Genomic DNA, 22,920 nt, shown 5'->3' on the forward strand with positions numbered 1-22,920 from the left:
ATGATACGAAAAGGTACCAACACACCAACCGCAACGCCATCACTACACACCAGCTGGACAATGGGATTTCTATTTCTTTTATCATTTACAACACATGTACAGCTTCCCTACTTACAGCAACACCTCGTGCTTCTATGCTCACAGGGCAGGGCCTTCTGCCCTTAGCCCCTAGTATACATGCCCAAAAAATGACTACAACGAAAAAAAATGGCAAGAACCTGAATACAAATATACAATCAACAAACAAATCAATGAAAATCAGAAGCCTATAAACTCACCTAGCACCTAATCTTCAATGCCTTGCTATCTGGTATAAAAAGAATCACGCATACTGTACATCCTAGGCAGGAATCCTGATTTATCCACAGGTGGGCGAAATCTCCATGGTGAGAGAAAAACTGACTACTCCCCTCTTTGCAATAAAAACGCAAAGCTTGGGTTTTCATGGACAAAAGGCAGCAAGTCATCATCAGCCACCTCAATGGCTGGCAATGTCTTTGTAATATCATCAAGTGAAAAAGGTATACTGCATTGAGGAATGAGTGAAATCCTGAGATATCGGTGGTAATAGTTTTTAAAAATAATATGGCTTAACATTTTTCACATATAACGAACCTGGAATCATCATCTAGGAGTATAGAAAAACTTGTGGCCATATTCGATTCCTCACGTACAGCAGATTTCAAGCTCGATGTAAACTACAAATAGATAGGTTGGATTTGTCAACTGTTGTTTTTTCGAAAGGCACACAAACCTAAGTGTGCCAAGACCATAAACTACATTACGGAAGCTGACAACTTACCTCTGCTGAAATAGTGTTTGTACCATTCACATCATCCCAGTACATACTAACTATTCGCTCTAGCTGTTGTATGCTGAGGGCCTAAATATATCATAAAAATATGAGTACAACCGTAAGAGGAAAGATAAGCAGCAGAAGAAACTTGGTCAAGCAAAATACTTACAGGGCACACATCAGTGCGTATCTCTCTTAATGTCCTCATTGGCTTAAGAGAAATCACCTGATAAAAGAGTAGCAAGGACCAACGTATTTATGATTAGAAAATTGTTATCTGAAAACATATCCGAAAATTGTCAAGTATTAAATAATGTGTTGTCACACCAGGAAATCGACAGCTTGTCTGATGTGCCTCAAAGCCTCCCATGCTGAACCTGCAAACTGTGTTAAATATAGAACATATAAGCCAATGGCATTTTGGGAAACCAATCCCAAAACAGGGAAGAGTGATTAACCTCTCTAGTAGCATTGTCAGACCAATGTTTTAGTTCAGCTAGTCCAGCTCTGACATATTCCCCGTTACTAAATGAACAGCACTCACGCCGCAAAAGTAATCTAGTTTCAAAGCAAAGATCTTAGAGAAACATTACACATATGAAGACAAGATAACATCATACATAACAAGGACAACATATTTACCGGTTAAATAGTTGAACATCAATCAGTGAGAATATTTGAGTGAAAAGTTTGTGCACCAAAATTGATGGAACCTACAAATTCGATAGAGTAAGATATGTACATTCCAAATATTTTGCTAATGGATGCCACAGGTCAATAATAGTTTAGCACTTACATGATTTGCCTTCAGTACATCCAAGTAGCTAGTGAGGATTTTCACAATGCCCAACCAGTGTGTGAGTTGGTTCTGTTGACCCATGCCATTAAGATGGCCTTTTGCAAGACTTGAGTGAGAAGTTCGTGGATCCTGACAAGTTTTATGTTTAGACATCTTTCAATTGGGGATAAAATTTCGAATCAGCGTTCATCTTTAAGGTAGCAGTACCTGTATACACAATTCAAGCAAAGGGTTTAGCTCCTTCTTCACACTGTCACTTATCATACCATAAACCTTTTCAATTAGATCCACAAGCTGCTGTTTGAATAGCAAAGCTGGATATTTTGCTTCAACTTGAAGCAATCCAGCAGAACCAACAGCTGATTGTCCACTGAGATAAGCCAGCCCAGCATTTGGAGCTTGATTTCCATGAAAGATCCGCTCTGATGAAAATCTTCTCCTTGGAGTTGAGATTGCCGTCCTAGTAGTTTTGAATGACCGTTGAAGGAGAACTGTTAACGTAGACAAGTTGGACAACCAATACGCCAATGTTCTCATATCATTTTGAGCCTTTGAGGAGGGGAAGAAAATAACAGGACAATTAGTCAAATTCTAGTACAATAGCATGATGTGGTCTTGTATGCAATATAAAAATAAATGGAAAAGGAATCGCCAAAGTTGGCATGTAAGCTTTTCACTTTCCATTTTTATCCAAATTTCTAGGCTTCCAGAGTGACTGAGTGTGCATGTAGGCTCTGATATCGCCAATCTTTATTTCATATACATGTTGAATAGATGTGCTTTTGTGTTCAGATTACTATAAGATTTGATGAATAAAATTCTCTAGTTCTCTTTTCACCAAGTAGAAGTAGTGCTTCATCAATCTTAAAAAGCATCACGATGACTTTGTTTAAAAAAACAAACTAAGTGACAGGAACCTCTGTGGCTGAGTTTATAGCATGCAAAATGCTGTCAAAGACACCCGTCTTCATTGCTTCAAATGATTTCCAATGGAGAAGACATTGGTATATAAGGAGAGCTGCAACAGGTTTGCTCCCAGAAAATCCAAGATATTGTGAAATACAGGTGAGTAACCACTGCTGATCGTCCTGGGGCTGCTGGTGATGGGAAGGCTTCAAAAAAATAACAAAACTATCATTACAACAGTAAAATTAAGAGTTCAATTCAACAAACAGCATGTAGCATACCTGATATTTCTGTCTTGGTATTCTTTGCAGTTTTTCTCCATGTTCAAATTCCTTTTGGTCACCCGAGTCAGGAACATTGCCCTATAAACATATTTTATAATGCAATTTAACAGCTCAATTTTGGAGAAATTCTTCAGATGCATTATGAAGCTTTATACATGGTTAAACTCACTGCTGATGTTATTGCTTCTGATGTGCTAGTCGACGGCTTCATCTCAGTTTGCCTCATGTCACCGTTCAAAATATGGCCATTCTCTGGACTTCTCTGAAAAACAGCAGTAGTTCCAATTTTGAGTGTTAAATGACTGTGCAAGTATATTTAAAGAAGGTTCTTTAAAGAGACATTTACATGGATCCTTGTGATCTTTGAGCGTGAAGCTGGAGATTTAGCAGTAGATGGTGGAGTTGCAGTTGCTTGTTGACGAAGAGCTTGGTTCTCAGCCTCTAAGTTGGCTGCTTTTCCTTCAATTCTGTTTAAGTAAGGATAGGTAAGAATTATTCGGTCAGAGTTCATAATAATATATAAAGAAATACCAATTATATCTATTTGAGATAATGGAACACGAAGTATGCAACTGCACACCTTTGTAGAGCTTCCTGAAGTTGAATGACAATTTTATTAGACTCTTCAATTTTCTTAATCAAATCATCATTCCTCTTGAGGAGGTCCTCATTTCTCTTCAGTAAATCTTCATTTCTTTCATGAGCTTCAGTAACAGCTCTTTTTGCAGCATCACTTTCTTGTTTTTCCATTACAAAAGAAGACAATCTTGATATTGCATCTACTTGAAGCCTTGTTTCAGAGAAGAAAGTAATTAGATTTCAAAATATAATAATAATATCAGCATATGACAATTACAGAAAGATACATAGATAATAGCGATACTAACTTTTGTACAGTGTCTTGAAGTAAGTGGATCCTGTATTCACTGTCACTAATTTTCTTGAGTAATTCATCATTTCTCTCTTGAGCTTCAGTAAGAGATTTCCTGATTGTGTCATTTTCCTTCATTGCAGCTTCCAAAGAAACATCTTTTGCAGCTACATTATCTTCAAGCCTGTTTTATTCAGAAGCAATAATGTAATTTGATAAGATTTGATATAGCACATGATGGGCATGTGAGCAATCATGCACACATGGTGGGAGGTGTGGCATATGGATAAAACATTGTGTGATCATTGGCCAAGGTACAGATTTATTTATTGCATTGCTATGTCTGCTTTTGCCCATGAACGGGTATGCAAGCATGCATGGATTGGTAGGTGTACAATATTAATAAAGCATTGACAAAATACCAGCGAAGGTACGCACTTAATAATCATAGTTTGAAGGTGTTCAATTTTTTCATTAGCATCTTCAACTTTCATCAGTAACTCTTCATTTTTCTCATCAGCCTCAGTAAGTGCTTTTTTAACTGCATCCTTTTCATGCCTCTCTGATAGCAGCAGAGCATCCTTTGTTGTTGTATTTTCTCCAAGCCTGAAATGAAGACATGATATGAAGCATTAAAATCTCATAACAATACAGGAGATTTTATGCACTGCCAAAACATACAAGTCCGAAATTAGGCCTAATAAGAAAATGCAGATGTCATACCTTTCTATGGTACCTTGAAGAAGGTCAATTTTCCTGTCAACATCAACAAATTTCTTTAGTAATTCTTCATATTTTTCTTGACTCTCAACGTGCGCTTTTGATGTTGCATCATTCTGCTCCCTCTCTCTCAACAGCAAATTCTCATTCGCAACTGTAGTTTCCTCAAGCCTGTGTTTGTAAAAGAAAATAATAGTTGATATGTCAAATATTTGAGGGATGGAGTTTGTTCAGCTAATAATTAGTGCCCTAGAGAAAATTTTCAAGTGCAAAGTGCACTATGTACAATCTAGCAAAAGTTCATATGTATCAACAACTAAACCAAGGAACAATAATGGACCTCTGTATAGTAAACTGAAGCTGAAGAATATGTTTATCATTATCATGAATATTCTTCAGCAATTCTTCATTCCTTTCCTGAACTTCACTGAGAGTCTTCCTTGTTGCCTCATGTGCCTGCTTTTCAGTAAGCAATAAAGCCTCTTTGGCAGTGGCCTCTTGTTCAAGTCTGTGAATGGGAAAGGACAAAAAATCACTTCTAGGTCATAACTTGACAAAGATTGATGTTGAAGCTTTAACTCTACAAAAGAAACTTGAGAGATCTAAAAAAAAACAATGCATGTAGTAAATACCCCCAACAATTGACACTAGAAAAGGGAAAATCAATGGTTTTTTCCCAATTTTTCCACTCTTTTGGAGATAATTAGAGGATTTCCTGCTCCGTTATCTTACTGACGTGTGAACACAGTGGGAAAATCCTTGAAACAACCCAAAAAAAGAGGGAAAAGAAAGAAAGCAATCTAACCTTGTTATTGTATCCTGAAGGCTATCAGATTTTCTATCTGCACCTTCAAGTTTCTTTATTAAATCTTCAATTCTCAATTGTGCTTCTGAAAGTAATTTTAAAGTAGAAGCATTCTGTTCCTTTTCAGTTAGCAATAAAGCTTCAGTTACTCCCAAATTGCCTTCAAGTCTATGCATACGAATTGGAACACATTGTCGTTTTATGCAATTGAAGATAAAAATAAGGTTAGTGCACTGAAGTCTGAATAGAAGGATGACCCAACCCTATAAGGACAAATTACAGACCTCCTAACCGATTCCTCAAGTTCTGCAATACATGTACGGGTATCTTGCACTTCAGTTAGCAATTCCTCAATCTTTTTCTGCGAACCAGCTAATTCTTTCTTGGTTTCACTGTTTTCGTGCCTTTCTATAGCCAATAAAGAATCTTTATCTGCAGTACTTTCTTCAAGTCTATGTACAAAGAAGAGAAGTATTACACTTAGTGGAAAGTTGGTTTGAATCTCACAATACTTGTAAGAAAAGAGATTAAACCTTTTTACTGAGTCTTCAAGCAGAACAATTTTGCTTGCTGAGTCCTCTACTATGTGCATTAACTCTTGGTTTCTCTCTTGAGATTCAAGTAGCAATTTTGCAGTCTCATCGTAACTTTGCTTTGTCGTAAGCAGTATAGACTCTCTTGCAGTTGTATCTTTTTCCAGTCTATATTAATTGAATAAAATTAAGGAAACCGGTTTAGGTCAGAAGGTAAAAAAAAAGATAAAGAGCAGTCCTTTGCTACCAAATAGAGTTAGCAAACCAAAACGGACCTTTCCACATTCTCCAGAAGCTGATCTATGTTTTTCTCAGCTTCCTCAATTTTCGTTAGTAATTCCTTGTTTATCTCTTGAGCTTCAGAGAGTGATTTCTTCGTTTGGTCATGCTCTTGCTTTTCTTCTAAGTAAAGAGCATCTGTTGTTGTTGCACCCTCTTCTAACCTACGTTCAGGATCAGATTAAAATGGTTATGATCCATAAATTTGATGATCAAATAGACAACCAAGCCAGGTGTCATCAAATCGTCAAGTGATTTCCAAGATACCCATTCAACAAGCGAGCAGTTACTAAACATCTCCTGTGTCAACACATAACAGCTGGTTTCTACAGAATCTTTATTAGCACAAGTTAAAAGAAACATCACGATACTAGGTTATTAGGTTATCTTCGCCCCACTTCACAGCTTCATGGACATGGCTTCCTTAATTTACTACTTCACTTAATGTCAACAAGCTCGCCAGCCCTGAATCATGGTACAAAAGGGTCTACAGGTCATCCACTATCCACAGATCAACGAAGTCATCATCTTCTTAGTCACATATTTTTCTTCCACTCCAACAACTATTCTATGGAGGAAATGTGCTGATAGCTGCAACAGCATCTTCTCCAAATTATGCATGGCCAATTACAACACTAATTATCAGTTTATCACAGTTACAAAGTGGAAAAGATTACGAGAGTACATGAGCACTCCTTAGCTCTAAGGAATTCCCATGCAAACACAGGTATGTAACTGAAGTGATTTTCTGGTAACCAAAAAAAACAAACCTTTCTATAGTATTTTGAAGTTGATCGGTTTTTCTACTAGCAGAATAAATTTCCTTCAGTAAACCTTCGATCCTTCCTTGTGCCTCTGCTAAAGCTTTTGATATTGCATCTTTTTCCTGACGTTCTGTTAGTAAAGTTGCCTCTCTTGCAACTGCGCTCTGTTCCAGTCTACGTTGATGGATAGAAATGGTAAAAATCAAGAAACACAATTAGGTACCATAAACGACTGCTATGTTGCAGTACCTCTGTATACTATCTTGAAGCTGATGCACACTGTGGTTAGCACACTCAACTTCTTTGACTAATTCCTCGATTTGATCCAGAGCTTCTGTTAGTGTCTTTTTTGTCACTTCGTTTTCTTGCCTTTCAGTAACCATTAAAGCCTCTCGTGCAGTAGCATCTTCTTCAAGTCTAAGTTGTATTGCGAAAGAATACAACGTGGCTAATTAAAAGGCCTCATAAAATCTAACTTGGTACCATTTAAATAGCTCTTATGTGCTTTGAACTTGGTACCATAGCCTCGAATATATCAAATCTAACTTGAACGCTAATAATACCTATATAGTGGATAGCTACAGCTTCATATTTCTTACACGTCTACGATCATAGAAAAGCTCTGTTAACTGCTAAGCATGATGATTGATGATCTCTAACAACTATATGCTGAAAATCCCCCTGAGATATACTTGCTAGTGGTGGTGGTTGTCACCCAGCCAACCAGGGTTTGATTCTCACCTTCTACATATTGATGTTAGGGTCTCCTAGTCAAGTTTTTTCCTTCTTCTGACAACTAACTGCTAAGGTTGTCATGTTCTATTGTCCAATGGTAATCTGATTGAGCATGTGACATGGACATTTTAACTTTCTCTCGTAATATTTTTTTTAACTTCTTTACTTATTGCTTGATTTTCTTGAGACTATTCAGCAACATGTTAATCTTGGAAAAGAAATAACCTTTATAGTTACAGGACAAGAGTGCTTATCCATGTGAGTTCAGTAACATGGTGCATGCATTTTGACAGACAAATAAGTAGGCATCTGAGACTAAGGTAAGAATGGAACCTCTGTAAAGAATCTTGAAGAAGCTTGTTTCTTCCATCAGCATCTTCAAGCTTCCTTTGCAGCTCTCCTATTTCCGCCTGAGAGTCAGCTTGTTGTTTCATGATTGCATCATTTTGCTGCCTTTCAGATCTCAACGAAGTTTCTAGTGCTGCCATATTTTCTTCATGTCTAACACAATGGGGAACAAATGATTAGCTAAGAGAATAAGAATGGTCACTAACTAATGATGGGCAGCTCTCCTGCCGGTTCCAGAGAGGGAAAAAAAGATCATAAGACTGCAGAATTAGTAAGTGAAATTTGGAATTAAAAAATGAAATGCCCTCAAGCATAAAAATAGGCAAAGTTAAACATTAAGTACAGACCTTTGGATAGTTTCTTGGAAATGAGCAATTTCTTTTTCAGCGACTTCAGTTTTCATAAGTAACTCCTGGTTTCTATCCTCAGATTCACTAAGCGACTTCTTAGTTGCTTCACTTTCTTGTCTTTCTGTTGCCAATAGAGCCTCCTTCTCCCTTAATCTTTCTTCAAGGCTACGTTCACCCATGAAAGAAAAGGAACAACTGTTAGTCTCCCAAAAAAAGTGAGGAGTTGATCAATTCCTTTTCTCTGTGAAAATAGACCCATACATTGTAACTTTTTAGTTCATTGTCTCAAAACATATCTTTTCTATTTACTAGATACTATTTTCTTACACCAGGCTCTCTCTTGATGCATCCCCTCAAAAGGTAAAAGGAAATTTTAACGGAGTTTTATCAATTATAAAATATATAGTTGCGAAGAAAACATCAAATAAAAAAATGCTCAGAAAAACTTAATGCATGAACGCAAGAGGTTATAATTCTTGCAAAGGGAAGAAAAGGAAAACCTTTGTATAGCAGTCTGAAGCAGGGTGGATTTTTCATCAGTGTCCCCAACTTCTCTTTGAAGTTCTTCAATTTTTTCTCGTGCTTCAGCTAGTTCTACCAAACTTGCCTCGTGCTGTTGCTTCTCAAATGTTAGAGAAGATTCCAGATTTTTCATGGCTTCTTCAAATCTGCATTCCACAATGAGGCGAGCTATTGGAAATGGAACACATATATAGAAGGAAGATTAAATCTGTACCGCTAACAATCATGAACACCATTGTTCTTTCAGGCCAATTATTCTTTTCCAAAAAGTAGCTATGACCTTATAAAATATGCAAATTAGGGATTATTGATGATGCTACAATTCACAGAGTTGACCACATTATTTTCTGGAATAAGCACAAACCTTTGAACAGTTTCCTGGAGGAGATCATTTTGTTTCACAGCATCTTCAAGCTTGCTTACCAATGCTCCATTTCTTGCTTGAGATTCAGCAAGTGTAGCACTAGCTGCTTCATTTTGTTGTCTTTCAGTTAGCAAAAGGGTCTCTCCTTCTCTTATAGTCCCTTCTAGTCTACACCGATACAGAAAAGGAAACATTATCAGAGTAATGCCTAAGATAATTTAGAAATATTACCACCTATCAAAGTCAGAAACTGTGACAACTTCCAGAACAATTGGAGCATACAGGAGTGAATCTACGAATGACAACAAAAGCTCCCAGTTTTTTAAATTAACAAGACACTCATTGTTTCAAAATCACAACATATATTATGAAGTGCCCCTGCAAATAAAATTCTAGATCTGCAACAATCAGATTGGTTCAGTTCTCGTTCCCCAAATGAATAAATTGTGCATCATGCAAATAAAATCCAACTATAATTGTCACATGAATTTGATCTTGGTAGCTGTCTAGGTGTAGAGGCTGTGTTGGTTGGGTCGTTATTCTTTGGCGCACATGTTCTAATTTGTTGTTAGGTGGATTGGGTGTTGCACTTGTTTCATTCGATACACAAATCTCATGCGTATTCGAGAAAAAAAAGATTGACATGTGAAATAATATCTGAACGAGAAAACTTATGTGCTTCCATCATTGTATGCATGAGCACGCATGTCTTCATGTGCTGCATGCAAGCTTTCACCAGTAGAATTATGTATGAAGCTCTAATCACCTGTGTTTCTGGAAGCTCCCTTAGACAACAATGACAAGGGACCATCCCTTCAACATAGGTAAGAAGATATATTTTCCAATACACGACAGTTTTAAGTTAAGATCTCCCAATGCCTGTACGGTGGCGGATGAGTGCAGCTTGTGGTGCCTGGCTGGAGCATCCAGGCTCCAGGAGCTCCTTGCTCAGTCGTTGACTGCGGTGGTTTAAAACCCCGAAGGTCACCTGGTCATGTTTGTTCCCTTTTAGTGCCAAGTCTTGTGTGTGTGCATGTGTGCGTGCGTGTGTGTGCGTGTGTGGTGTTAAGCTCGATCTGGATTTTTCCAGGATCGTTGTACTGTTCTCTTCTTTCTTAATGAAATGACACGCAGCTCTCATGCGTAGTTCGAGGAAAAAGATCTCGCTATGGCAGCTAACTAATTTTGGAGTCCATAAAATCGTAAATATATTTGGCTGCCGCTGCTATAATATTTCCATTCTAGCACTGATAGATCCTGAATGCTAAATGCATCTGGACCAGCTCTGTACAAGAGTCAAGAAACAATGTCATGAAGTTCAGGAAATTAAGCAACAAACCTCTGTACAGTATCATTAAATTGCTTGATCTTTTCATCTGCATCACTGACTTTCTTATTTAACTCTTCATTCATTTCCAGAGCATTGGCATGTGCTTTCCTTGCTACATCATTCTCCTCTCGTTCAGCTACTAGCAGTGCCTGTAATAATAGCATGCACCCATTCTCAAACATTCTGAACAGTGCCTAATGCGCTAAGTTTAGGCTACAACTTAATTAAATTCTAAAAGAAATCTTATGATAATATATTATTGAGTATATTCACTTAAGAATATTCATTTGATAAAACAGAACAAGACTTCCTTGTTTGAATCCTTCTGCTTGTAGATGAGTTGCAAAAAAAACAGTAATATCATGGGTGAAAACATACCTTGAGGCCCTCAATTTCAGTAGTCAACAAACTGATCTTTTCTCTTTCTTGAGCTAGAGCTTCCTCAACAGCCTTTTTAGCTGATTCTTGTTCCTGCATTGCTTTGACTTCTTCAACTCGCTGCTCCATCTCATGAAGAGCAACCTTCAGTTTTGAAACTTCTTCTTCTTTGGACTTCTCCAGATCAGCCTGTAAATTGAATATACATGAGTATGGTTCATAGATGCTATGTATACTTAAGCATAAAAAGTGCGGTTGCACTATGTGTGTCAGTACAGGATGCTTGGTGTACTTCTAGGTTTAAAAGAATAGGCTCATGTAGCCAAGTATTTAAATATTTTTCAACAATTCCAATGGGATTCAAGACCAAGTATTGACCCTTAGTTTCTTCTCTAGGCCCAGGCGGCTTGTTAGCTCTTCCACACGTTCCTCAAGTTTCTCTTTTGCCACCTTTAGAGCTTGTGTATCTCTTGCAGCCTAGAAAGCATGCAACCCAAAACAGGCTTAGAATAAATCTTTCAGAATCAATCAAATACCAACTAGGTGCTCAAGTACCATTCTGAGCTTCCGCAACTCCTTCCTAGCAACCCTTCTTCGCCAAGCACACTGATATGTTAGTGCTGCCCTCTTCAACTTCATATAATTCGAGTAATCTCTGTGGCAGCGCCATTGGGACTGCAGCAGGAAGTGTCATAGTGATGGTCCAAATAGAAGCAAAAAATTAGAAGAATGTATAATAGAGACAGGAGATTAATGTCCATCTGCTAAGTAAAACAGCAGCAAATTGCTATAAGAAAAAGCTAAACTACCTGGATATGGACTGAAGCTTTATTTCTCTTTCTGAAGTTGAATTCATTGCGAGCTGCCATGGCCCTTAGCCCTGCCTGCAATGTAACGGCTGACAAGCGCAGTTGGCAATAAGTTTTCCAGGCAAAATACCATCTGGTGGTTTTCTGAATTCTCAATGCTGCTGCTTGCTGTCTCAGGAATTCATGTTGTTTACAAGCCAATCTTGCTGTAATTAAAAAACAGTGATCTTATTATATGTACAAAGGCTCCACTGTGCCTCTATGAGCATGCATTTTATTTCAAAGACCATATGGAAAGGTTTTACCTCTAACAAAAGACTGCAAACAAATAGATGCGTCTCGTAGTACTAGGAACTGCTCACGAGCGACATGGGTACGGTATTGACTTTGAACGCCTCTTGCTGCATTATTTCGCATCTCTGTTCTTCTAGCATCCAGTTCAGCCATTTGACCAGCCCTCAGGAATACCTTAGTTCTTCCTATCTGTTGCTCAGAACGCATTTTACAGTATGAAAGCAATGAGTATATAAACTTCTAAAGCATACAATTTTGTGTGATACTAGATAGAATAGCAACACAAGATAAATCTTTTGCGACTCAAAAGTACACAGAAATAAGCCTACACAAAAAAGTGAAACAAAGGCCATAAAATGCCAGAGTGGCCACTGCTGAAACCACTTATTCCTTCTTTTACAAGCACCACCACTGCCACTCCAACCACAATAAACCTCACCAACAACCAACGCTATACTTAAAGCATCATGAGTTCTTCGTGGTGAATTGGTACCATTCAAGTGAACACAATGCCTTATTCTTTGAATCTTTTTGGTAACTCATGCTGTGTATATATTCGAGAGAGAGAAATCATGTTGCCTACATACAACAACAAAATGTCTTTGACTCGAAGCAATGAAACTTGCCAGCTTAGAACATAACATAATCTAGAACGCAACTGAAACCCAAACAACACATGAAGTTGGGCCTCACATGGTCTCTCCACTTGTTCTCCTAACTGAAACAAAAACAAAGGCCGTCCATTTTTTCAATTTTAGGCCATTCCACCTCATGACTTGCCCATCTATTCTTAATGTAAAATGTTTACACCCATTTCAGCTCATGGGTCACTTGCCCTGTATAAAAAATTTACAATTATGTATGTTGCACCCTCTCTCAACAAGGAATAACCTCCCAGACTCTATGCCCTATCATCTTTTTGTGTGTGTGAAAGTTGTGGAAAGGAGAAACATGTCAATATTTGGTACATGCTGAGGAGATTGGTAAGTAAATTGTGTTTCACCTGATAACCCTGCAGTCCTATTTTGTCCAAAATCTTTTGGCAGGCGACCTTTTCATCATTTCTATCAGAAAAGAACACTGTCATAATTACAGGATAAAATTGAGGGGAAAGGCATTTCATTGTAGACCAATCATGCTCACTTCTCTTTCAGAATTTCAGGAGCAAGGACACGAAAGCGATGTAGAAAATCATGGAATAGTTTCCTCGTGGGATAACCAGCACAGCTGATCCTAATGGCTTCAAGAACACCCTATTAGGATGGAAAATCATCAGCGAAGCGCACCATAAAATGAGCATCTAGAAATTTTGCAAAAATGGATTAGACAGTTTCCTTACCGAGCATCGAAGCTGCTGAAGAACATTAGTGTTCTCAAAAATAGCAGGCTTAAGGACACTATTTGGCTTTATACATCTGATGTAATGTGGCTCTGTAGAGCTCAAAGTCTCCATGAGCTCGTGAAGTTGCATCTGCAAATTACATTGATAAATCAAATACACAGCAACAATGACATATACACCAAAGCTTTCATAAGAATACAGCAAAGTAAATATCATCAGAACTCCATCCTTTACTAGGAAGTACCACTTATTATAACTTTATCAACTAGGCCCCTAAACTTCAATCAAGTCTCAATGTGTAATGCTATATTCAAGTAAACTTCTGTCTACTATGGTACCATGCTATTATGATGCTCAATATGCCACCTAAAGAAAAGGACATTCATCAATATATTATTTCTACATTCTGCAGTGCAACTCTTGATTATGTGAAATGATATTTTGCAGCGAACAATTTCTCCATTGGCACATTCATGTTTTAACAGATATTTTCTTTCAGTCTGTTACAGCATAATCCTGCTCCTTCCCAATCAAGTTCCCTACCATCAATGGCCCAACCCATAACCTTATATACTTGTAACCCAGTAGGTGCAGCAGCATACAGACAGAAGTAATGTGCATCAATTGGGAGATACCAATGGACAGTGTAAAGAATAAGAAAGGTCAAAATCCCACATTCCTGTTTAGCAGAGAAGCTAACACATTTGCAATCAAGCTACCTAGCACTGTGCGTTACTTGTCCTGAAATGCCTTTTTAGCCACTAAATAGTAATACAAAATGCCCAGTGTAATATAATGAAACAGACCTAGTAGCCATGCTAACAGGTAATTTTTAAACCATGGCATCTTTTCACTTTTCATAATTGGCATTTGGCAATACAGGAGGAAATCATTTTTCAAAGCAAGAGCATCCAAAGTACAAAACATTATAAGGTCGACTAAACAGATTTATTTTTTCTGCATTAAAAGATCGAACAAAGAGATTGTCAATAGTATAAAGATGCCAACGGAATATAAAGCACAAATTAAATATTGTAGAAATGTTACCTTAAAGCGAGATGCGATCGAGGACTTTGATGATTTTGTGTTCTCTTCTGTTGCCGGTGGAAATAACACTGATACAAAAGAGCACTTAGAAGCATTAAGTAATTCTTGATGCTCTGCAACCACATAGTCTTTGTTCTTGTCCAGGAATTGATCAGATTGATATGTTACCTGGGGGAATAAAAAAGGAAGATGATTGTACTCGGGCAAAAAATATGAACACCGACCGACAGGAATAGTGTTATAGTGCGAAATACTTACATCTCCAGCATAATGTTGAATTGTGAATGCAGTCCGAGAAAGCTTTGGTTTGGTAAACCTTTTGTGGTTCTTGAACTTTTCATACAGCTTTTGAGACAATGTCTCATGTGTGGACTTTGGAAACATGCTGGTGAATGTCAGGACAAGAGGGTAACTGTTGTTAGATGCATGTATTCACAAAATTAATGCAACTATGCAAGAATGTGCATCTTTTATTAATGTGTGAACAATTAATTTGAAAGTAGAAACTGGGTGTTCAATTCAATAGAATACAGAAAGTAGGATCTGGAAGTGCACCAAACTCAAAATAGTCCTACTGGAAGTATCTAATAATTTTAGTTCTCTCCATCATGCATACATAAGCACAGCAATAGCTTGGTCAGAGGAAAATATGAAACATGTAAACTCACCAGGCTTCATCAAGAAGTGCAATAATGCCACCTGGTTTCTGGACACAGAACACAGAAAAATGATAGATGAACATGAGAATATAAGAGGATAAAAGGTGGAAATAGATAAGAATGAGCAACAAGAAGTCAAGCACAACAGCACAAGTGTGTTGATTACTGTAATCATGTGAGTAGGGCATTGTAGCTGAACTATGCGACGATAAAGCTAGGCTTGGATAGATTAATCTTAATAAACCAATACCTTAGTAACCACGAGGCAATGCATCTCATAAAGTAACCAACTCTTACCTTTTCAATCAAGTCAAGTACATCTTGATTGTCAACAAACTCTATGTAACTCCAATTAATCTGCTCCCTTGTGTATTCCTCTTGTTCCATTTTGAAGACATTCTACCGTAACAAGCACCAGGTATTAATTGGCTCATGCAAACAAGAAAAAGAAAAATTCCATCGAAAATATGAGTTCCGTTTTAATACCTGATTAAAATGTTGCTGGAGTTTTTCATTGGTGAAATTGATGCACAGTTGTTCAAAACTGTTATAACAGTCACATACAAGTAGGAGAGTAAGCACCCCTCAGAAAGGTCTTTCACATTAACAAATTTGCTGTTCTTTCTGGAACTAATTACTTACCTGTTGGTTTTAAAACTTTCAAAACCATATATATCAAGTACCCCAATCAGTTTGTTCGAGTCTGGGTCTTGTCCTATTGATGCATTTATTCTGTTTACAAGCCTGCAATAATATAAGTTATGTACTTAGAAAACAACTATATAATTAGTAAGGAATAAATTGCCAAGTCTATTACCAGTCAAATAATCGAGAGTATATCTGCTTTGCTAAACCATCCCGGCTAATAGTAGCAGAATTCGGACCAACTGTAGTGGTAATCACTCCTTCTGGTGTATTAATTTCCCTATTTATCAAGGCATTCTCCAACTTCCCACAATCACACCTGTAATGACCATTCCAAGTGTAACATGGATTATAGACATGTAATATATAACATTAAAGTTATAAAGAGAAGTGGAGAATGGAAAACATCAGGCATACATCAAGAGCTCTCCTGCTGTATTAAGATGGAATCTAGATTTGTCATCCTTTATTACAGATGAATCGACCTCTCTCCCTTTTGCAAAATTTATGTTTCCAAGATGAAGCACAGCAGCAACAACCCGGAATATAGCTTCCTGTAGATAGTCATGCCATTTGAGAAAGAAATTACTAACAGTCTAGATCCTGTATCCACATTGGAAGAACAATTTGTTACTGAACTTAAAGAGGAGGAATTTTAAACCTGTTCTTGTTCAGTGATGCCAACAGTATCCATTGCATTTCTTGTTGCAAGATATTCCTCAGCATCATTGATTCCATCAACTTTAATGCAAGCTGATTGGTTGAGATAGTGAAATGAAGATGGGTCCCCAAGCTTATACTTCTTAAGATCCTGCAACCACAAATTTTGCATAGAGAATGGCACATGCAACAACTTGGTTAGAAGACCTGAAATAAATACTTACATCAAAATTGGAAAAAAAAATTACCTCAGATGGTGCGGCACACAGGAAGTAAAAGCAATGGTAGTTTCTCTCTGGGCTATTAATTTGGCAGACTCGAGATCTCTCAAGCAAGTAAGTCCTAATGGCAGCACCAGATATCTTTCCGCTCTTGTCAAACTGGATTTCAACAAATTTACCAAATCGACTTCCCCACATGGACAGAAAAGGTTAACAAGTGTCAGTACTATAGTATGTGCAAGTACGAGAGCATAAATGATATAGTTTACATAATTATCCTTCTATATAATAGTGAAAACAGATGACCTACAAATATTTTGACCTCTCACACAGATTTGTAATGGTTGTAGTTTTTCAAATTACTACTATTCCTTCTATCAACAGGCTAGTTTGGCTAGTGACTGCAGTGACCATAAAAAGTTCTGGTATGCCACATAAGTTTGAAGTAACTTTGGTTTTCAATAGAGCTGCTACAAGATTTTCCTAAGGTTCTACCAGCAGGCTTTTTCTTTTGTTTAATAATCTGCCAAAAGCGGATGAGTTCAACATAAACCTTTTCTGTCGACTGCCGATTTGCTGCAACTGTTCTGAGTTAGATACTATGTGCCTCAAAACTAAACAGTTGCTACAAAGCTTTCAAATTGAGGTCTAATATTGAATTATTGCAACCTTGTCATAATTTTCGTTTATAGTGCCCCAAGCCTTCAACAAAACGTGACCAATTGTAAGGTCATACCTTTGGTCAATTTGACACTTACAAAACCAATGAATTAGCTGCTGAGAAAAGGTAGGCAGTATACTTTAACCCTCCCTCACATGCCTAAATCACAAAGTCAAGCCAGCAGCAAGGACATAGGCTTCAGGGAGGTAGCAAATTGATTTCTCCAACATAAGATCTTTGGCTCTGATATCTAGTTTCATGCACCAACTCACCCACAAGATTTAACAACTACAAATATTGCAATCTCATCATACCCCTCAGTTATGCAAGGCAATGGGCACTATCACCCAGTTGTATATTTTCAACTTATTGGTGTTATCACCAAGGTTTTGTACTTTAGGTCTACAACAAGACATGTCGAACATCTTCTGAGTTCCATATTATGATATCCATGAAAAAGGAATCACCTTGAGTTGTTGTTCCGAACGGTTTTCGCATTCCCAAAAGCTTCAAGGACTGGATTAGACTGGACCCAAAACATAAGTAATGGAAACAATAGATACAAATGGAATGATTAGTTTTACAAGACTATCATATAATGTTTGCTTTCATCAGCAAGAAATGTTAGACTTACAAAATTTTCTAACTTACTTCTAAAACTTGTTGTTCAACTGTCCTCTCTCCTGTTCCAGATCGCCCACCCAGGAATGCAAGATATCTCATCAACAATTTTGTAGTTTCAGTCTTACCAGCACCACTTTCACCACTGACCAAAATGGAGTTACTCTTTCCTTCATTTATCATTTGCCTGTTTCCTTATTCAAATGAACGCAAAATGGTACCATCAATATAGGGGCACCTCCAGTAGGCAGTTGACAAATAACATTAGATGGTAGTAGTCTAAACATTCACCTGTAAGAGACATCAGCTATTGCAAATACGTGAGGATCCAGGTCACCAAGATTTGCACCTTTGTATTTTTCCATAGTACGGGAATCAACCAGATTAGGCAGCCTTTGGAATGGATTTATTGCAATCAGAATATTGCCAGTGTAGGTCTGGGAACTCAAGAAAAGAGCATTAGAAAAAGTTGACTTGCATAATAATTGTGCTTCCCACAGTGTAATGAATCATCACTCACATAAATGATATTTTTTGCATATCTGACAGCCAGGTTATCTAAAACTCCAGGCTCATGCAAGTATGATAGCCTTGTCATGTCATCCACTCCACCAGGTGGTGCTTCTGTGTCTTTAGGGTGTATATCTGATATATTTGCAATGACCTGATTACAAACAGAAGGATAACCAGTTTCATGAGACAATAAAACTTCAAATAAAGAAGTAATGGTATAGGGCAATCATGGCACATGTAAAGAATACTGCTCCCTCCGTTCCACAATGTTTGTCCATTGAGGATACCAAGGGTGCAGTTCTTGCAATACTGCCACTCACTACCCCTAATTGAATGCTCCAATAGAAGAGCAGCTGTTGTATTATGACATCTAATAGGGGTATGGATGGTCATTTCACTTTTTTTTCCTTGAAACTACTACTTCCTTGGTCTGTGCGCATGGTGTGCTACGGACAAATATAGTAGAACAAAGGGAGTGACATATTTACATTCGTCAGTGTACACATGGTAGTGTGCTGAATCACTTGTGTGCTTTTTCTTAGTGCTAAACTGAAGTTACCAGATCTTTGCGCATGTTTTGCCCAGACAAAGATGGTCTATACAATAATACAGGTTAGTGTTTCACTGCTCTGGAAGAGAAGCCAAGGTATGCAGTGGGGTAGAGGCCAACCGCTATTGAGAATTTTGTTTACACCTAAGGATAGATCGCATAGAGTTCTAACCGCGTGGAGTTTCTCATTCTAGGGAAGGAAAAGAAGGGTTCAATAATTACATAAAAATAACAAAATAGTTGGTGGTGGGCAGGGATATTCATCAAATAGACAAATAGCAACTCCATTTTGTGCAACCCTGTAATGCTAGCTAATTCATGGAGGGTTAAACATTCATTGGAGGGACGTCAAACGGTGAGAACTTGTCATAGAGTGCCACGGGAGGAGAGCAATTAATGGACAGACTAGAGAGGAGTTCAGGAGAACAGGGAGAAACATGAGAGGGAGGTATGTATCGTAGGGTGTTTCTTGGTCTATTTTCGCTTGATCTCAAAGAGGTGATCAGCAGGTTCCAAACAGATTCCCCTGATAACCTAATATAATCAGTCTGTTCCTAACCTATTAGCTAAAAAACTTGGAAACAAACTAGTTTGAAGGTACAGCAAACCAATCAAATCAATAAGATACAGGGTTATTTCTAAACCTATGCTAAAAGCGTATCATTGGGCCACTTCTGTGGCCATAACAAACCAGAATTTTCAGATACCTTACGAGACAAAGCAGGACAGAAGTGATTCAAATAATCCTGTGCCTGTTATATTTATAAACCACACAGGCATAGAGATGTAGTTTGTTTTCCGTTACGAGGAAAATTCCTTGTCTGTGATAATTAAAATATGTAAAACAGATTTAGGGTAGATGCAGGTACATATTATAGTAAGATGCCATTAGGTGTTGGCAATTGCCGAATGTTCAATATGCCCTGGTCTGATGGTGGAGGCGTGCAGGTACGACTACTGTGCTCATGATTTACATGCACACTGAGATTTCACATACTGCAGATTTTAAATCATGGTTTCCAATCCAGAAAGGTTATAAACTGGTTATGCTATGTTTTGCCTGATTTAAGCATATTGCAAGAGCATCTTTTCCAGCATAGCCACCCCATCACCTCCTCAGACATCAGACATCCAATAAGGTGCATGGAATTCACACACCTAAATTGGCACGGTATAACACAATGTTATTGCAGACCTTACATATATAGCTTCAAGAAGCAATCACTAGATATACTTAAGGAAAGAAGTACTCATAAAATCACGCATTAGTGAGTATTATATCATCCCAATAGTCAACAGTCAGGTTATTCATCAATGTTTTTAAAGTTTTCTTGGCTATGCATAAGGCACTAGTTTTCTTCCAACAAAAGGCACAGTATGTCTGGGAACAGTCTTGCAATATACTCTGTGGTTAAATGCCAAGATCATTTTATACTTGAATGAACACTAGAAGAATGACAGGCGGTGGCACACACAGACACAGTAAAGTTGTAAATGCACTCTGAACAAGAAACTGAAACGCTGAAATCATGAAGAACCCAAAAGCAAACAAAACAAGAACTTTTGGCAGACTTCATCAGCATGGCAACACATACCGTCTTCCCCTTGGTTGTGCGAACATGGGCATTTTGACCATCAATTCGGAATACCTCACCATCAACCCAGGCTAAATCTTTATCTTCCACCCATACATGAGAGCCTATAACAATGTTTAGCATCGAAGCCTGCAAAATGTGACAAGTGGCAAATTCAACATGTTAAATTGCATTCAAGGCAGATCAACAGACTAGCATACATGCATATATAAATGTTGCACCCTGATAAATCACAAAATGTCAGCAGGTTTCACAGAGCATAACATGTATACCAAACCAAGTACCCTTCAGGTTTTTCTTATGATAATCCCGGTCAGGCCTGACCACATGGCATGTATAGCTGTTCCAGCAATGTGCATTTCTGTCCTGGAACTATCGTAGCAAAAAAGTATACAGTTCAGCTGATTCCCCAGAGTGCTTATGATAATCCAGATCGTCTGATCACATGTAAATATGTATTGTATAGCTATTCCAGCACTGTGCACTTCTGTCCTGAAACTCTCATAGCAAAACGAAAACAGTATGCAGTTCTGCTAATTCCCCAGAGTGAACAGACTTCACTTCATTCAACTCCCATACCAGTAATTGAGCTGAATTAAATGCATTAGTTTTTCTAAGCCAGAGCGCATCATAGCTTGCTATTCTGACATGATGCCAACTGGCTTCAAAAGTAAACTATTTAAGGCTACATTTTGCCTCTGCGCGAGAAAGCTAGAATTCAGCTCACCCAACAAATGCACCAGAGAAACCCAAACAATTCGTCGCTTCAAAAACTGGAACCCTCCAAAATTCCGCAAAAGGCCAACTCCAATCTCACTTCACTTTCCCCCAGACACGAGTTGCAAAACCACAGGATACTTCCCCAAACCCAGCCAAAAACTGACGCCAACGGAAGCAGACAAAGCTCGCGCTCGGACACATCAGCATCGCAACAAAAGGACAAACAAACAGAAACGTCATATAGCCAGGCACGCACCATGTCTCATCTGCGGCGATCGAGCCGCCCCGCCCCCTGCCTCGAGGGACGGACCCCGGAAGGCGCTGCAGCGGGACCGGGACGGGAGGAGTCGCGGCTCGGTCGGCGGCGGCAGCAGCTGCGGCGCCGACGGGCGATCTCCTCCCCTCGGGCGCCCGCCGATCGCCGATCGCCTCTGCGGTGGCGCGATCCGCCCCCGGGAAGGGAACGCGCGCGCGCGCGCGGGGGGGGGGGGGGGGGGGGGGGGGGGGCGACGGTGGCAGCAGCAGCAGCGACGCGGAGGCGGGTGGGCTGGTGGGGTGGTGGTGGTGGTGGAGGTGGAGGGCGACGCGACCGCGGGCACGACAGGAGGAGCGAGAGAGAGGACAGAGGAGGGGGTGAGGCGAGGGGGGAGCCACAGCCAGGGGAAGCCAACCGGGCGCGACTGTCATGTAACGCGATTAAACAAATGGATCTCGGTGCGCGAGGCGGAATGGAACTGTGCCGCCCGGTCGCGCCAACGTGCGATCGGGGTCGTCACCACGAGCGCACCAGCGCGGCTGCGCGCGACATTTCCAAAAGCCCACCGCCACCTTCCCCCAGCTTTCTCCGTGGAGGAACAGGAGGGAAAGGCGAGCGCGACGGCGACGGGGAAGAAGGAATCAAAGGAAAGGCGGTGGTGGTGGAACCGGGAGAGATTAGACGAATGGGGGGAATGGGGATCCGGCGCGAGATTAGAATCGGGTCACGGCGGGCGATCTGTGATTTGATTCTGATGGTGCTCTCTGTGCGGTTTAGCGTGGGGAAAGTGCTCTGACGGGGCGGGTTTGGCAGGTGGTTAGGATGACATGTGCGCGGGGGCAGGAGCGGACAGCCGGGCAGCGGCGGGGTGGATGCACTGGCGGGAGGGCGCGGGGGCCACCTGGCCGACAGTTAGGCAGCGAGTCGTCATTTTTGGGTAGATTTGATGGAAAAACTCCATGGCTTTCGGCGAGGGTGGCAGAGAGAAAGAGCTGGAAAGTCGGTGCCGGCGTAGCCGTACTCGCGCTATGAACTGTACCGTTACGTGCATCGGTACGTGTACCGTTGAAGCCTTTGCGTAGAGTCGCCTGGAAAATGATGATATCGTAATTACTGTACCAACTAGCATCATACGCACGTTGGTATCAAGTTGTGCAGCGCTACAACTGTTTAATCATGAATTCCGTGGTGGCAACGGTGCTCGTTCGTGATGTTGGTGATCCATGTGCGAATAATGCAGCCTTCCATCCTTTGAGAAAGAAAATAATAATGCATCTTATCAGCATATGACGTTAGCTATTGTCATGGACTACATGCGCATGATATTCCGTATTGAATTTGTAGACATATAAACAAAAACCTGAACGACGTACTATAGCTATAAGCTATTTTTATTCAACGGATTAAGTTAAAGCTAGGTCGCTGATCAGATGGCGCAACCAAATCCCTCTGATGAATTCAAGGTCACGAAACATTATTTTCGATGGGAAAAGCCCATGATCATGACGCGTTGCTTGCGCCAAATGGAAGAACTAAGCTAAGC

The 22,920-nt window shown here is 39.4% G+C and overlaps 1 protein-coding gene across 3 annotated transcripts; it reads right to left on the bottom strand.

The window, feature by feature from the left end:
- Positions 1-54: 54 nt before the first annotated feature.
- Positions 55-21,573, bottom strand: LOC117859115 (myosin-17). 3 transcript variants are annotated; one of them, XM_034742302.2, is made up of 53 exons: positions 21,378-21,573; positions 20,402-20,530; positions 18,264-18,407; positions 18,035-18,180; positions 17,774-17,930; positions 17,590-17,648; positions 16,489-16,648; positions 16,242-16,391; positions 15,998-16,134; positions 15,753-15,899; positions 15,578-15,679; positions 15,422-15,479; positions 15,233-15,334; positions 14,945-14,982; positions 14,535-14,661; positions 14,277-14,444; positions 13,227-13,358; positions 13,031-13,140; positions 12,891-12,951; positions 11,899-12,076; positions 11,594-11,799; positions 11,340-11,459; positions 11,163-11,261; positions 10,785-10,973; positions 10,416-10,555; positions 9,077-9,244; positions 8,691-8,858; positions 8,188-8,355; positions 7,826-7,993; positions 7,007-7,174; positions 6,764-6,931; positions 5,990-6,157; positions 5,715-5,882; positions 5,466-5,633; positions 5,182-5,349; positions 4,717-4,884; positions 4,380-4,547; positions 4,095-4,262; positions 3,673-3,840; positions 3,366-3,575; positions 3,132-3,252; positions 2,955-3,047; positions 2,783-2,863; positions 2,513-2,707; positions 1,803-2,144; positions 1,593-1,724; positions 1,439-1,509; positions 1,255-1,354; positions 1,124-1,180; positions 966-1,022; positions 803-883; positions 616-698; positions 55-526 (listed from the first exon to the last, which is right to left on the bottom strand). In XM_034742302.2, exons 1-53 carry the CDS (start codon positions 21,378-21,380, stop codon positions 403-405), a joined length of 7,161 nt encoding a protein of 2,386 aa, XP_034598193.1. In that variant the 5' UTR covers positions 21,381-21,573; the 3' UTR covers positions 55-402. The 3 variants fall into 3 exon arrangements, with proteins under 3 accessions (XP_034598193.1, XP_034598200.1, XP_034598199.1); XM_034742309.2 differs by lacking the exons at positions 5,182-5,349; positions 6,764-6,931; positions 7,007-7,174 and having other exon boundaries at positions 21,378-21,571; XM_034742308.2 differs by lacking the exons at positions 18,264-18,407; positions 20,402-20,530; positions 21,378-21,573 and having other exon boundaries at positions 17,774-17,937.
- Between the last annotated feature and the right edge of the window lie 1,347 nt (positions 21,574-22,920).

This window comes from Setaria viridis, chromosome 5 (genome assembly GCF_005286985.2).
Source record: "Setaria viridis chromosome 5, Setaria_viridis_v4.0, whole genome shotgun sequence".
Taxonomy (NCBI): domain Eukaryota; kingdom Viridiplantae; phylum Streptophyta; class Magnoliopsida; order Poales; family Poaceae; genus Setaria; species Setaria viridis.